The following is a 17,156-nucleotide window of genomic DNA, read 5'->3' as shown; positions in this document are numbered from 1 at the left end:
GCATCGGAGGCCAACCTATGTAAATCGCTCCCGTCGTTACGTAACGACGGGAGCAGAATCTGAATGGCTCATAGAAGCCACATCACACTGGATGGATCATCCGGGCGGCTGTACAGACACTGCAGAATTTGGTTGCTTTCCTCCTTCTCTGAGTTGGCAGGCTGAGGGGAGACCACTTTATATATGTTAAAGCAAGAGAAAACGTGTTTTTCATAATAGGTCCCCTTTAAGACAAGTAGTTTTATCATAGATACTGGGAAACATTGCATTGGTATGCTATTTGCCAATCTCAGAACTTCGTACACAAAAAAATTGAAAAAAAAATCAGAGGGCAGTGCACAAGTGCTGCAGGTAGCAGCTTGTCAGGACTTGGTTTATAGGCCAATAACGTCCAGAAGCGTGAGGAGCACTAGGACTAGCATGGATGAAAACCCAGGAACAGACTTTCCCAGAAATGTTTCCTGTTCAGAATCTCCTTCGATGCATTCATGTTCTTATGTAAAACTCCACATTATGACTTGTTGCTTTTCTACATTTAAAGGGGACCTATTATGAAAAACAAGTTTTTTCTTGTTTTAACATATATAAAGTGCTCTCCCCTCACCCTGCCAACACAGGAAAGATGAAATCCCATGAATTTCTGCAAGGTCTGAACCCCCGCCCTGCAGAATCTTCCAGTGTCATGTGACTTTCTACGGGCCGTTCTGAATCAGCGCCTATGGTGACGTCACCATAGGCGCTCATTTCCATAGGTCGGCCTCCGCTGCTGAAAACCACGCCCACAACCAACTCTCTCAGCCGGCTGGAGCTCCGCCATTGTTCAGAAGCGGTGACCGTTTCCACAGCGAGGGACAGTAAAAATGAGGTTTTGCTAGGGGTGTAACGGTACATGTATTTGTATTGAACCGTTCGGTATAGCGTGTTCGGTTCGGAACGGAGGCGTACCGAACGAGTTTCCACACGGACATATTAAGTAGAGGACCGCACGTTGTGGAGCAGAGCGCTGCTGCAGCTGCACATAGGCAGTTGCGCTCACACCGAGAAACAACAAGCAACAGTTGTAGCCGACCAAATCCGCTCCGACCCGGTGTGTCAGTATCAGCGCAGACTGCAGCTTCGCCTGAATTATGGTTCCGCGTTGAATCGACGGTGTAGCCGACGGCGTAGGGTCGCGGTGCGGTGTGCGTCGCCGCGTACCCTACGCCGTCGGTTCTGCACTGGTGTGACGCGGAACCATAAATCAGCCACCGGGAGCAAGGGCTCGTTGGGTTGATGTTGATCCGCGGACCAAACTTGTTAAGGAGCATCAAACTCACTCTTATCTACGCGGAAATAATGCTAAAATATAAAGAAGGCGTCCCAAAGTGAAAATTAAGATGTGTACGCTATATGTGTAGGCTGTTCCCACTGTTCCCTTCAGTTCTGCAGCGCAGCTTGAAACCCTGGCCACCCCCGCCCCGCTGCAGGCACTGACACTTTCAGTGTGAATGCACCAAGCGGCGAGATGCTGGCGTCGGGACACCCGTGACGCTTTCAGTGTGAACGCAGGGTAATGCCGCTAGTATTGGCAATAAAAGTAAATTATTTATAAATGTTATTTAATCTGAGCAACAACTTTAAACTGTTCAGTGTTGCAACTGTTCAATTTTGCACATCAGGGAGATATTTTTTTTAAAGTCTGAGCCAATGTTATTTTGTGTGTGTGTAATAAACAACTAGCACGTTTATATTTTGCATTTTGTTTTCTTACTGTACCGAAAATGAACCGAACCGTGACATCCAAACCGAGGTACGTACCGAACCAAGATTTTTGTGTACCGTTACACCCCTAGGTTTTGCATCGACATTTACCCTCATAAAAGGATCAGTTCCCACAGTACGGACCCGGCAACTGCACACGAGTCAGCAGTAAGTGACGGTATTTTTTTATGTTATTTATATTTGTATGACCTTTGCATGGGCAAGTATTTAGCTTATCTCCGGAGCCCCGGAGCTGCTCACGGACCGCACCGTCGAGGAGCTCCGACCCCGGAGTTCCTGGCTCGGGGCTCTATTAGTACCGTAATACATTTTTCTTGTGTTTATGATTTCAGATCTTCCAAGCAATGCACCTGAAGCTGTTCAACGACACATTCAGAAGACGCACAACAGTGTTGTGATTTCTTTACAGTTAACATGATTCATTTGTCTTGTAACATAAATGACATGAGGAATCGGAGTAAATAACTGTGGTGTACCTGTTTAGAATTAAATTAAATCTTCCTGTGTGAAGACGAGGTGACTAAAGGCTGATTTATGGTTCCGCGTTACACCAACGCAGAGCCTACGGCGTAGGGTACGCGTCGATTTAACGCAGAACCGTGGACACGCTTTGCTACGCAGCCGCTGCTCTTCTCCCCGGAGCGACGCTTTGTTCCCTCCCCTGCTACGCGTCATTCAAGCCAATCAGCACAGAGCCTCATTAACATAGCCTCGCCCCCCCTCACCTCAGAATGAAGCACAGAAAAAGGCTTTAGAAGCGGTAAAACTAGAGACATGGCTCCCAGGCTGAATTTCTGATTTATGTAGAAAAAACAAGCTTTAGATTGTTTTTAAGACATTCAAGGCCTTTTTAAAATATACATTAAATGCCATAATATGTGCCCTTTAAGGCACTGACACATCAGTGTAACATGGATCATTATGTAAGTGGCAGCTTCCTGTAACCTGGCAAAGTGAAAAGGATCCTTTTACGGCCATTTCTTATTGCCATTGACCATAAACAGTAGAATAATGAACATTAGCGACTACAGCAAGCAAAAATAATATAAAATAATGTGTATTGTGCACACTAAACACAAATACACAAGATTCACCTGGTGGTTTAGCTGTCACCCAGCTCATGGTAACTGAAAGGCTTGAATCACTGCTCATCAGTATTACTTAACTTCATTCCATATGTTGTACATCTGGAATCCTTATTCAGCTTTATATCTTAACTTACAAAATAAAATGCTTACATTTAGCATGTTAAAGATCCTTGCCAAGCAGTGGTGGTATATGTGTTCATGCATCCACCTGTTTTTGTTTGTTTTAAAGCAGTTTGGCATTTTAACGCCCCTTCAGGAAGCGGCTCATTACACGGTCCCCTCGGTCAGAGAGCCAGTAACCTGCCATGGCTGCCGCTGCTCCCATGAATACAGATGTGTACACCAAATCTCCTCTGGCTGCAAGTGTGGCCAGAGCACAAAGCACCACCCCAAAAAACATCTGCTGCAGCACCTCCACTTCTTCGTCTTTGATGTCCTCAAACAAACCCTTCTCGTGAAGACCTGAAGGGAGAGATGCAGTAAGTGATGTAAAAGAGCCAGAAACTTGTTTGTGGTTTGTAGTTCAGTTTTTGCGCTCAAGTCTTTCAGTATACGTGATCCACATTAGACAACACTCACTGGGCAGCGGTTTCTTCACACACACAGCGTCCTTGCGGAGGAAGCCTTCCCCACAGTCACAGTGGAAAGAACCCTCCGTGTTGATACAAATCTCATCCAGGCCATGACACGCAAGAACCCGGTCACTACATTCATCTACGTCTAAGCAAATTAAGAACAAATATTACTGATGCACATAATAAGTAAATGTCAGACAATATATTTTCTTTTTTGTAATTACCTGAACATTTGGACCCAGTCAGTCTGTACCCAGGAGCACATTTCCTACAGCGAGCTGGTCCACTACCCATGCAGCCCACACAGGCCACATCACAGCCTGAGAAGAATGACGATCATTTATTTATTTATTTACATACTACAATGCATACTTGATCAGCTGCAAATGAGGCAAACAAGTCAAAACACATGAATCATTAATATCAGGTAGGAGCTAATAGTTAATTTTTAAAGCCACTCCTAAGTTTGTCATCACTTCTCTGGGATCTTTAACTGCCAACACTGATGTTCAGACCAAAAAACCTTTCAATTTACAAAGTATAATGTGCCTATTTTCACTGGAAGATATAATAGTTTCATTAAACATGTGCCAAATTAGCCTAACAATAAATATGTTATTACATTTCCACAGCACCCACCTCTGCATTCAAATGATCCTGCTGTATTAAAGCAGTAACTGCCTGGAAGGCAGCTTTCCAGCTCAGTGCCACACTCATCAACATCTGCAACAAATCACAAAAAAAAACATTTATGCACACATTGTACTAACTGTGCATAAAACAAGATTTATCTCTTAGTGCCCTGTATATGGTAACCTACATACCTACACACGTGTTATAATGAAGTTTCCATCCAGTTCTGCATTCTTCACACACATCATTTTCTGACCCTGAACACTTGCTACAGGCATCCGGACAGCAGTGAACCCAAGCGGCCAACAGACTCCACAGCCACACAGCCTGCAGCAGCTTCCTCACAACCCTCTTCACCCCCATCTGGCCAGATAATAAAGCTGTCAGTCTCCTCCAAAATACCATCCATCCATCCATCCATCCATCCCAGCTCATATTGAGTGAGAAAAAATCTGTCCAGGACAGATCTTTTGTCCATGACAGTATTAATACATGGGAACCAGACAACCATACACGCTCTCACTAACCTACACAGCCAATTTAGAATTTCAAAATAAAATACATGTGTAAATATATAATGGGATGAAATAAAATACAATTTAAGAGATTTCAGATATAGTTTGCAAATATTTCAGCCTGCTTTAATGAGAACAGCTCATCATTTTGGTTATTAAATTGGTAATACTTGACCATTTTCACTCAAGAGTCACATATGCTTTTATTTAAACATCATGTTCTTATTGCTTACTGTATTTACATTATGTACTGTATATGACACTCACAGTTATATTTATTTATAAGTGTTTGGCATGTAAACATGCTAAAATATATAATCTATTGTTAAAAATGTACAATTCAGCAAAAACAGAAGACCACAAGCCTGATATTGGGTAGGTCCTTTTTTCCCCATTAAGATAGCATTGAGCACTGAAAGAGAATAACATTAGAGGCTCTGCTTGAGGATCTGCCACTGCAACATCAGGGGTTAGATCGTTTAGGTTTAGACAGGGCCTGCAAACTGTGTTGTGGTGTTTGTGGATAGAGCTGGTGGTTTGAATATCTAGTGGACACCTCAGAGTCTTTGTCATCCTCATTAAGCCTTTCCTAAGCTTTCTGCTGGGCTCCAAGAAGTGCTGCTGGGGGCAGCTGCTACTGTGAGAGACTGCTGTTCCCTTTTCAGGGATGTGACTGGTCTGCAAAAGATTAGGTCGGTGGAAAATGTCATAGTAGCACCCTTATCAATGCCAGCATGCAGGCTTTTCCAGCAGGACACTGCAGTCTAACAAGATGATCAGTGTTTCAGTTGCAGCCAACATGGACAGAGGACCTTGTTCCCTTTCCGTTTCTATTACTGTTTAATATAACACTTTAAAAAATGCTATAAAGTTTAAACTTTATACAGTTTGGGAATTGACTTAGGTTAACTATAGGGTTGCCACCTTTCAGAAATAGAAATAAGGGACGCCCTGATTTCAGCAGCGCAGGAGCCAAAAAACCCCCCCCAAAACTTCTGAACTGAATAAAAATGTGTTTATTTTATATGAAAAAACTAAATGCTTTGATTTAAAGTTTAAAGTGCTTTAATAGCATTGAACTTGCATGACTGTACAGACCATACTAGCAACTGAAATATCCTCCTATGCTATATATGTCCACATCAGCCCAGATGTATAATATAGCCTACAGGTGAAGAATATGGTGTAAAAGTTAATTTATTTCAATAATTCAACTAGAATATGGTGTAAAAGTTAGTTTATTTCAATAATTCAACTAGAATATGGTGTAAAAGTTAACTTATTTCAATAATTCAACTAGAATATGGTGTAAAGGTTCATTTATTTCAATAATTCAACTAGAATATGGTGTAAAAGTTAACTTATTTCAATAATTCAACTAGAATATGGTGTAAAAGTTAATTTATTTCAATAATTCAACTAGAATATGGTGTAAAAGTTAACTTATTTCAATAATTCAACTAGAATATGGTGTAAAGGTTCATTTATTTCAATAATTCAACTAGAATATGGTGTAAAAGTTAATGAAAATCGTGTCCCGTATTAGTTCAATACGGGACGCAACATTTTTTTCTCAAATAAAGGACAATTCCGTATTTTACGGGACGGGTGGCAACCCTAAACTATACAACTGATACTTATACTGAAATTAGTATCAAGACTTTTACACCACAGTGAGCCACATAATCATCATCATAATAATAATAAAAAGAAACGTGTTATATATCGGACAGTTTGTGGAAGCGTTCAAGTTTCAAAATAATAAGGAAAAAAAAAAAACTCTGACAGTGAAACAGAGTCGAAACGACAGTTGAAAAGTGGCGTTCCTGTTAAATTAAAGATTAATTGAGGAAACTCTTTACCTCCGTGTTGAGCGTGACTTGAGTCGCTTCTAAACTAGTGAATCCCGCAGGGACGCACCCGACATGTGCACATGTCCGATTATAAAGTATGGCTAAAACATCTCGAGTGGGAGGGTCACATCCAAACTTTCTAACCCCGTCCCTTTGGAATGTAGTGACACTCTCAACAAGCGCTCCTGTGTCCTCAAACTGACACAACATTGCACCAATGAGATCCACCGACACAGGGCGACACAGAGCCAATCACATCTTCCGCCCATGAGCAAATGTATTTATAGACAGGTGTGAGGGCGCATGGATACAAGACGTCTGTAGGAAAAAAAAGTTATCCCTTTTACAGTTTTGGTAATAATAAGACTTTTTGTGAACAAAGAAAACCAACAACAATCTGATCATAATAATGTGTATGGTCAAAGTTTAATGGGGTCTTTGTTTACCACGCATTGAGTTGAGTGTTTTTCTTCTTTATTCCTTTTTTATAATTAGTGTTGTCAATCTCATATACAATGACCCCATCGTGCATTACTAATAGACCCCTATCATTAACACAGCATCATTATCATGAACATGACATGGTGGCTTAATGGGATCATTTAACATTTTTAAGCCAAAAATGATGGGCTCCAAATACATTAAGATCTTGACAAAGGAACTATTGCTTTTAGTTTTTTGTTGACATTCAATTACCCTTAAAATGTTTTCATTATATTGTGATACCTGGAGGCTTATACCTATAAGGTCATTCCTTTCAATCATTTACAACCCACATGGGTATGTCATTTGTACGACGGAGTATTAGGGCCAAACAAAAAAACAAAAAAGGAAATTACGAGAATAAAGTCATAATGTAATGAGAATAAAGTCGTAAAATTACGAGAATAAAGTCATAATATTACGAGAATAAAGTCATAATATATTATAAATATATAAATATAACTTCACAAGATGCTCAATATTCCTCATTTTAACACAGGGAGAAGAAGCTCTTCCTGTTAGAGTTCTCATAAATTATATTCTCATAATATTACGACTTTATTCTCGCAACATACGACTTTATTCTCGTAATGTTACGACTTTATTCTCGTAATTTTACGACTTTATTCTCGTAATTTTACGACTTACAGGCTTCCAAGTACTTTCAAAGATTTTTTTAAGACCAATTCGCAAATTCATAACTATAATACCAGACAATTCGAGGATCTCCATTCTTCATTCAGTCGTACCAATAGCACTCAGTTCTCCATCAAAGACAGAGGTTCCTCACTCTGGAATTCTCATATACTTATCGCAAAATCTTCACTGTCTATTAATAGTTTTAAACAGAGATTGAAGACCAGCCTTATTGACCAAGCGTCTAGAAGTGCTTCCACTTAATGTGGACTCACTTCTGCACGTGCACACCGAGAAATTGTCTGTTTATATCCATCTTTTTTGAATGCTGTTTTTTTTTTTTTGTTTGTTTTTTTGTTTTTGCTATTACTTCAATACAATCTATTTTTCCTGGTGAGAACTTTGAATAAGCCCATTTAGGGCTTCCTTTCTCACCTGCACATATTTTCATGTTTTTTTATGTTTATTTAAACTTTTGTACCGTTTTTTATGTTGTGCAAATAAACAAATCAAATCAAACTTTATTCTCGTAATATTACGACTTTATTCTCATAATATTACGACTTTATTCTATTACGACTTTATTCTCGCAACATTACGACTTTATTCTCGTAATTTTACGACTTTATTCTCATTATATTATGACTTTATTCTCGTAATTTCCAATTTTTTTTTGTCTTAGTTTGGCCCTAATACTCCGTCGTACATTTGCACATTTCAACAATACTTTTAATTATAGTATTTATGGATGATTCCGCATCCAACGCAATATATTTATATTAAGTCTTTTTAATCTCCATTTGTCTCAGGTACCCCACCTCCACCCTGTCCATGTCTTTCCACTTGATCCTGTCTCTTGTACGACAGTCAGCTCCGACAGGAGCGATTGAGTCTGAGAGGGGAGCTGGAACAGCGGCAGTCCTTGAAGCAGCCCTGGTAGGCTTTTGTCACCGTTGTGACGCTGCGTTGGGTGGGAGTCAAATTTCACCAAAACAAAACGTTCATCGGCCCTGCCCAGCTGCCTGTTTGCCTGAATGAGGACCAGCGAGCCAGAAAACAGATCAGAGTAAGGAGACTTCAGCTCTTGTGAATTCTTCACTTCTTCATTTTTGCTCCAATGAGTCCACTCTTCTGTTCTCTCTGAGGCTTTGTGGGTCAAAACAAGCAACACCCGGCCACCCATGCTGTCTAGCTTCAGCAGCTGCGAGTGCAGCCATGTCAGGGGTCCCAGAGTGCACTGCTCCTTCCTGCTCCACTGATCCACAGAGACGCTGAAGCCCTGGCTGCAGAGGAAGGAGCCAAGCTGACACACTGCTTCAGAAACACCGTCATCCACGTCTGGAGGACTCAGCAGGACTATGTGACCCTTTCTGCCAACTTAAAATAGAAAAAAAAGAGGTCAAAGATGTCTTTACTATGATTATATGTTTTCTCTCTTTGTTAAGACAAGTAGAAAAAAAACTCACTCTTCACACACCCACCATGATGCCAGCTCCACACACATTCTACAAAAATCAAGAAATTATAGATCAATACACCTGACAGCTTGTCAAATTTAAACAAAATCATCCACCATCATCAAACAAATGTTTGACAACTTGAGCTCCATGATTTAACATCTAGCACACAAGATGTGCTGTTTAATGGGGAGTGAATGGAGCATTTGTGTGAAGCGACGGGGGAAATTCCATCGAGCAAACAATACATATACTTCATCATGAATTGGTTACTAATTTTACCCAAAGTAAATGAGATGCTGTTCTGTCTTTTTAGTGCAGTGTACACTTCTTCTACAGTACATGGTGTTTATCATTTGAACACATTTAACATGAAGGAAGACAAAACCGAAAACTTACTCTTGACAACATCATGGAGGAAATAAATTGCGAGCGCAGTCAAGCAAACAAGCAGCATAACACAGACGACCAGGAGACTCCAGTGCGATCTAGCAGCTGCGAGCAACAAAACATAAAATACCCTTAAAGATCACTAAAGTAGTAGATGCTCGTGTGCACTTTAAGTAACATGTAGTGCCATGACAGCAAAGCTTTTGTAATAATAAACTTTGTGAGACTTACTGCCATGAAAACAGACAGGACCAAACTCATGTTCCATTCCTTTTATTTTCACCTGCAAGAATTTATAACGACAGCTAAGTATATCAATCAATAAACACTATCTATCTTTGTTAATCAGCAGGAATGTAATACGTAGATGACACAAGAACTTTTGTAAATGCTTTACCATAACACACGTTGAAAAATGTTCAGTGAAGTTTGGAAATGCACCTTCATTTTCCTACAGAAGAGAGAGCTGAAAATTATCTTCAGAGGCTGTGAAGCCTAACAGATACTTAATCTTAAAATATTAACTATGGATTGGGAGTAATAGCATGAAATATAATTCATAAATCATCTGTAATAATTTACTGCCATTTTATAGCCATGTAAGCGCAAACATTCAACAGCTTCAACATTTAGTAGTTACTGAGGATTTGTTTTTGCAATGTGAGTGCAGTGAATAAAATGATGATATTCGGTTGTGGATGGGTTCAAAAACACGTTAGACATACATTGAGGGGTATATTAGGTTTTCTTACCCAGAGTCCCTTGCTGTTTTGTCTCCATTTGTCATTTGCCAGTTGTTGTCTGAGGATTCTGGCCTCCCTGCAGCTGCCGGTTTTGTGGCAGAGCCGCACTTCCCCTTCCAGCCTGCAGGGGGCAGTCAGGTTCCACAACAGCATCGTGCTTTGGTCGTTCATTTTGCTCAGACGCACATTCACTGACACGTTTTTCCACATGGCCTGACGTAAGTCATGTGGGAAATCTACAACAGATAGAAGTCACTGATTATGTTAACACATAAAACTAAACTTATAGTTCATCATTTCAAAGAAAAAATACAAGGACACTGAAAAAAAGAGATTGTAAGAGTCCTGCTGACCTGTTTTTCTGAAGGGGCAGTACAGAGTGCGTCTAGACTTCTGATCATCCTCATCCCAGGCCTTTAGCACATACAAATACAAACATGTTAGCCACATTTCACAGAAAAAGTAATTTATCTTTTTAGCCAGAAGATGTTAACGGTAGGATACCTGGAGACACATGCAGGGGGCCAAAGAATATAGTGGGATGGTCATCTTGTTCCAGTTCTGTAAAGTAACGTTGAACACATAATGGCTTTAATGAGGACAACTTCAGTACTAAACATCATTTTCTCAATGGAGTATTTCCACTTGATAGCTAATTCCTCATCAGGGCGGTGGTGTGGTTCAGGGATATGGGTTATATGCATCTGTTTTTTTCGAGTGGGTACTACTTCTGAACTTCCTCTGATGTGCACCACGGTCCATGTTCAGTCAAAATCACCATCAAAACATTCTTTTTCAGTGTTCTGAATCACCAACTAATCAAATGAATCCGTTCAGCAGAGCTCCGACATTGTAATCGCACTCAGTGAACGGAAACGTTCTTAACTCATCTCGACTTCAAGTCTTTTTATCCATGGGTCTAATTCTTAAAATGATGCAGCACTAGTGTTGAGATGATGTAGACATCTTTAACAACTGTTCCAATGAATATCCATGGCAATAGGAAAGCTGGAGACATGTGATTGACCCGTCATAAACTTAAGTAAATGAATTGAAGAGGAGGGCTTGATGCTGTAAGGCTGGACCAAAACAGAGAGCATTTATTTCCTTCCCCTACTGAATACAGTAAACAACCTTTGAGACCTGACGTGAACATGACAGGGATGTCAGGAATGCACATGGCTGCAGAAGCTTGACTCCAACACCTCTCTATCCAGATTTCAGCCACAAATCGAAAACAAAAGCAGAAGAGTGCAGGTGTACTTGCAGTGTTTGTTCTCTAAGATTGCATAATCTTGGACATATTAGTGTGAAACAGCGTGTCTTAATCCTGGATAACGAACACTGTACTTTGATTTTCCATCCAGGTTGTCTGCCAAATTTACTATTTTATCATCAGACCTTGCATTTGACATTTTTACCAAATAACAAAATAACCCACAGCATTTACTGTATTTTTTATCGCTGTTTCTAATTTACAACAGTTTAACTGATTGTAATTTCCTTTTATCTTAATTTAATTCTTCATGTATTGATGTTTTTCTCCTGAATATTTTCCTTTGGATGTCTTTATTGCTAAGGTCAGATTAAACATCAGGAAACTCAAATGAGTGGATATGTGGATTTGTGTCTATACTCATACACACATGACATTTAAAAACAGCATATGGTTATCTCTGCACCTCATTTTTACACTAATATAGCGTAGTGAGCTTTTGCTGTGCTGGTAAGCAGGATATGTTCCTAAGTAGGAATCAGAGAATGGTGCAGCTATTTGATACAAACACATTTACAAAAATCATGAATTACTCATGTATGCATCTACCAACATGTTGCCAAAGACAAGTAAAATGCTGTTACTGAATTCAGTGACATTGATCGCACTGACCTTACAACATCCATCCTCCTCATACTGGACACACAAAGATGGAAGAGTGTCATTCCTGCCCTCGAACAGCAGCTCCATCTGATTCGTTGTGCGGTTTATAACATTGTCCACTCTAGGTACTGAAATGAAAACATCTCCCCTAAGACAAATATTGCACCAGGAAGACTAAGTTTGTGTTTTTGTTCTTTCTTTACCTGAACACAATGCGATGTGCTTCTGCAGCCGGTGTTGAGCACAAACTAAGGAGGTATAGAAAAATGTGTTGTAATGCCCTTCTATGTTTTTGTTGGGATTTTATTACTCAATTAACCAAGTTACTTTTGGTCCAAACTTTACCTTCATCCAGCGAGGGAGCAGAGACTTCTTTCCTTGTAAACATTTCTTTTGGTGAATACGTGTGTATACGACTGCCGTAGGGAAACCCATCAGGCCTTGTGATCACCATGGAAACCTGCAGAGGTCAAACACAACAATGATTAGAAGATGACTGGAACTGAGCAAACACTTCATGGAAGTACAAACTACAGTACCTTGGCCTGGTTTTGGTGAGCAAGAGCTGTATAATTAACTGTAAACTCCACCTTCTTGCATGTGTCCAAAGTGGCTGCTGCACGGTAACACACCGTTACCGATGCTGTTGCAACAGAGAAAAGTACGTGGTTTATGGAATATCAGTGATCATGACTGTAAAAGTATAATGAAATAATAATATACAAAAAAAGCACACAATTAATGAATAAATGTGGTAGTATAAAGACAGACGACAAAATAATAAGAACAACAGAAAGCATTCTTATTATTATAGCTACACATGTGGACACATTTGTTGACACCCTTCAATTAAGGAGAGAAAAAAGCTTGAAACTGACAAAAGTGATAATAATAGTAATTGATGTTAATCGATAAGCCCTAGTTACATGGGTTTGGAGTTGTGGATTGGTAGTTAGCCCTAAAAAAGATTAAAAACAATGTGCCCATAATAACACGTTAAACTAAATCTTGCAGTCAGACTGTCTGGCTATTTTGAAATGTGAATATTAGTCACTGCTGTTTGTTGTCACGGTGTGTCCCGCCCTGAGCAATGACCAGAGAAAACAAAGAAGACCCATGTCTCAGGAGTTCAGAAAGAAAATAACAGACAAAGTAAAGGCTAAAGACTCCAGGGAGGTCACTGGAGAGATCAAACAAGACTGGAGCTTTTAGGCAAGCGACCCCTACTCTATCTTCAGAGACACAAAAATTAAACATTCATAGGAAAAAAAAACCACTGTGCAACTGTGAAGCATGAAGGAGGCTTGGTTATGCTCTAGGGCCGCTGTGCTGCATGTGGCACAGGGTTCAGGGTACAATAAAATCTCCTGACTTTCAATGCCTTCTGGAGAGAAATATGCGCCATGAGTCTGAAAGCTTGATCCCAGTTGCAGGTCATGGATATTCCAACAGGATATAGACCCAAAACACACAATTAAAAACAGCCAAGAATGAATTAGAACAAAACACTGAACTGAAACCTGAAGTGTCCTTTTATGAGCCCTGATTGAAATCCTATTGAACATCTGTGGAATAAGCTGAATCATGCAGGCTGGAGAGGAAACCCTTCAAACATGAGACATCTGGAGCACTTTATTGATGAGTGGACCAAAGTACCTGCCTACAGGTGCAGTGTCACCGAGAGTTACAGAAATTGTTTGATTGCAGTGATTGCATCAAAAGGTTCTGCAACAAAATGTTAAGTTGGGGGTCCCATCATCATCAGATTTATGAGGGTTTTTTTTTAATGGTTTTATTGAACCACAATTCAAAAGCAATTTCTGATGTAATTAGTCAGTGTTTAGTAATTATTATTTATTTCCACTTTTTCACTTTTCAAGTTATTAGACCATTGTAAGTTTCCCTTTCATTGAGAAGGTAGCAACAAATGTGTTCATGTGTGTATCTTTAAAAAATGATTACAGTTGTTGTTTTATTTTAAGTGCTCTACTTTTGGTGGAAAACCAAATCCTGTGAGCCCTTGAAGTCTGAGATCCACGCAGGCCAGTTTGTGTGAACCAGTGAATGAGAAATACATTCCAGCCCACTTGTTTTGAACAAGCCAGGGCATGTTTTGAATTTAGACCATGTAGACGTTAAATGCACGGTCACAGTCACAGTAACAGTCTTCTTATACACACAAAAGTAAATCCAGAGAAAGCAGCCTCCCATGCCTAAATCTGATTTTCTAAAAGCACAGCAGGGTGGAAGCCATGTTTGGTCCAAAACTCGACTACTTCAAAGTTAAATCCAGACTAAAAAGCAATTCAAAAAACATAGATGGGGAAGAAAGTAAATGAGGGAAATAGAACAGGATGGAATAGATTTTATCCTTTGTGTGGAACTTTTGAGTCTTGGTTAAAATAATGATGTCTGTCATTTTGGGATTTTCATTCATGCAAACTGGGACATGACTAATAAAAATAAGCATTGTATTTTGAAACTAGTTCATAAGTGATAACTATTGACAAATATTGACAAGTTAGCACCAATTTAGGCAAACACAGTCAGTTTAAAGATTGCTCTCACTGTCACAGTTTGCTCATTGATTCTGTAGAACCTCCCAAAATCCTCCCTGATGACTCACTGCCAAAAATAAAGCAGTTTCTGCTTGTGTAACTTTCACTTAAGAGCGGGTACAGCGAGGAGATACTCTTAACATTAAAAAGATTTTAAAGCAAGTTTACTTGTTGTGCAAGATGACAGTCCAGACTCTATAACAATGTAAAATTAAATGAACGACTTGATGACACTATTGAATGCCTACCCTTATGATTCCTCATCTCCTCGCCGTAATCCTCCTCATCAGCCCCAGAATGACCTCCATCCTCCAGGACTTTATCCAGAGGTATGTCCAACTCGGTGTCTATCACCAGACATAATGAACACGTTGTCCCGTCCTTACAACAGAGCTTGAAATCAGGCTTTATCTTCCTAATATTCACATTGTCCTCTGTAGTCGTGTGAGGAAGAGCGTCTTCCATAACACATCCAGATAGCTCCTAAAAAAAGAAAAACAAAACAATGTAAAAAACAGATATTGTGAATGGGCACATTTTGCACTTTTGAACTGCAAATATTTACTGCATACAACACAACTGTATGGTGATAATCTGGCAGATGTGTGTGTGTGTGTGTGTGTGTGTGTGTGTGTGTGTGTGTGTGTGTGTGTGTGTGTGTCAATGCCAGTCTTTAATTAAATGTTTGAGAATTAAACACTTAATCAGTGACAGAGGAAATGAATGTCAGAGCACAGTGCATCAGTGCTAAAAAGGAAATTAAAAGTCCTGAATAGAATCAAGAAATAAAAAAAAAATGCAGAAGTTAACACACAGTAACACAGGAGTGTGTTCTGTACCTGTGAGCAAATGACGTCCGTGCTGTGAAATCCTGAAATCTCCAAACCCCTCGCTGACAAGCACAGTGTCAGTAAAACGCACCAGAAGGACCATCCACGAAGAAACATCCTATTGTGTTTTCATGCACACGTATTCCCCCATGTTTGACATGTTGAGCAGGTGCAATGTCTTCCTCCTCATCTCCTGGTTTGGACATTAACTTCACGTCCTCCTGGCAGGGAAACCAGTGAACTGAGATAAACCGCTGAGGGCATTACAAAGGCGATCTAAAAGACAACTTATTATTTGTCAGCTTTTGGAATCCCCTTAATAGGAAAGTAGTGCTATAGTACCTTCTCAAAAGACATTTAAGGCAAAGTCGAATGGCTTCATGACACTGATAAGTAAGGAATATGTTACATTAGAAAGGAAATCAAATAAAAGTGGAGATCTCATGGAATTATCCAGAACAGGCTACTTACTGTGTTCAGAGGTCCATTAAAGGTTATCCATTCCAGACGGTTTATTTCCACCAAACGTACGCTCACTTGTCAGATTAGCCCTCGACTGCCTGAGTCATGTGAAAAGTGCACCACACCTGAGTTAGGATACGCCCACCCTTTTTCTACCTGAGCACTTTCTTTTTTTTCACATTCCTGTGTACCACTTCCCACTCTGAGTGCGCATTAAAGAGTAACCAACACAAATAACATGGGTTAAAGTCCATAAGTATTTAAATTTGTATTATTAAAAAAAAAGAAAAAGAAAACAAAGCTCCACCTCCAACTCTTGTCTTCACAAAGTGACGTGTTCTCAACTCTCCAGGCCTGGTTTGCGGGCAGCAGCGCGTCATGTGGTTTCCTTGTAAACGTCTTGTTACAAACAAGTTTATCTCCTCTCTTCCTAGGAATACACACACCTTTGACCTGCACTATCAACGAAGTTCAGTTATTGATGGCTATGCTGGAGATTACACAAGGCTCACATGCAAGTAAAACTGGTTCGACCACATACTGTATTGTTGAAACCAATACAGCAGCAAGTCTGCTTCTTGTGTGTTTGTGTATTGGGGGGGGGCATGTTCAAACTGCAACCAAAGAGTCGGAGGCCTGCAGCTTTTTTTTTTTCAGCCTTGAAGACATGATTTCACCAAAGTGAAGCAAGAGCTTTAAATATTGCAGTTTTATGATTTGATCTCTATGCAACATTTAATTGACTACTGCACCTGCCAGTTAAGCAACTCTCACCTCTGTTTATACAGCTTGCAACAAAAGATGAAGTGATATTTAATCCAGTTCTGCTGCTTACTGCCAATTTTATTTTAGGACATTTAGTTTTCCAGACATGGTGATAGTACAGGTAAAGTTTCTCATTTTATTTCATGAGTTTTCACCTCTATGCACTATAGAGAACATTTACATTTAGTTCAAATGCTAATAAGCTTACTACTAAAATGTAAAAAAAAATGTAAAAAAAAAACTATCCACTTAGAAATTATTGCCTGTTTTTGAAGGACCTCTTCGTATTTCCAAGTCTCTCCGCGGAAAGCTGAATGGAGGGCAGATTGAGTGTGTCTGCTTACTCAGTACAAACCTGATATTATTAAGATAAAGACTTTAATCGTTTTTTCCTTTCAGCCTTCATCCCAGAAAAACAGCATGCACAGTCTGCAGGGTTGTGGCTTATCTTTGGTGCATTTTTTTTTTTACATAGAAAGATACATCACAGGAACTCGATAAAAGACAAAACTGAGGCCGGGGACCATC

The 17,156-nt window shown here is 39.7% G+C and overlaps 2 protein-coding genes across 3 annotated transcripts; both read right to left on the bottom strand.

Annotated features, from left to right (window-relative positions):
- Positions 1-2,574: 2,574 nt before the first annotated feature.
- On the bottom strand, positions 2,575-7,548 carry LOC133449365 (protein disulfide isomerase Creld1). Its single transcript, XM_061728509.1, has 6 exons — positions 6,435-7,548; positions 4,249-4,420; positions 4,064-4,147; positions 3,649-3,744; positions 3,429-3,569; positions 2,575-3,311 (listed from the first exon to the last, which is right to left on the bottom strand). Exons 1-6 carry the CDS (start codon positions 6,633-6,635, stop codon positions 3,091-3,093), a joined length of 915 nt encoding a protein of 304 aa, XP_061584493.1. The 5' UTR covers positions 6,636-7,548; the 3' UTR covers positions 2,575-3,090.
- A 620-nt stretch (positions 7,549-8,168) lies between these two features.
- Positions 8,169-16,786, bottom strand: il17rc (interleukin 17 receptor C). Of its 2 annotated transcripts, none has more exons than XM_061727191.1 (15): positions 15,873-16,786; positions 15,411-15,677; positions 14,820-15,054; positions 12,553-12,656; positions 12,359-12,473; positions 12,217-12,261; positions 12,023-12,141; positions 10,639-10,695; positions 10,488-10,548; positions 10,144-10,370; positions 9,789-9,842; positions 9,623-9,674; positions 9,401-9,496; positions 9,011-9,049; positions 8,169-8,921 (listed from the first exon to the last, which is right to left on the bottom strand). In XM_061727191.1, the coding sequence occupies exons 2-15, from the start codon at positions 15,516-15,518 to the stop codon at positions 8,350-8,352; spliced, it is 1,884 nt and encodes a 627-aa protein (XP_061583175.1). In that variant the 5' UTR covers positions 15,519-15,677; positions 15,873-16,786; the 3' UTR covers positions 8,169-8,349. The 2 variants fall into 2 exon arrangements, with proteins under 2 accessions (XP_061583175.1, XP_061583177.1); XM_061727193.1 differs by having other exon boundaries at positions 15,411-15,622.
- Between the last annotated feature and the right edge of the window lie 370 nt (positions 16,787-17,156).

This window comes from Cololabis saira, chromosome 8, assembly GCF_033807715.1.
Source record: "Cololabis saira isolate AMF1-May2022 chromosome 8, fColSai1.1, whole genome shotgun sequence".
In the NCBI taxonomy this organism is placed as follows: Eukaryota; Metazoa; Chordata; class Actinopteri; order Beloniformes; family Belonidae; genus Cololabis; species Cololabis saira.
Note: the sequence above shows the minus strand (reverse complement) of the source record. Positions and strands in the feature narration are given on the sequence as shown.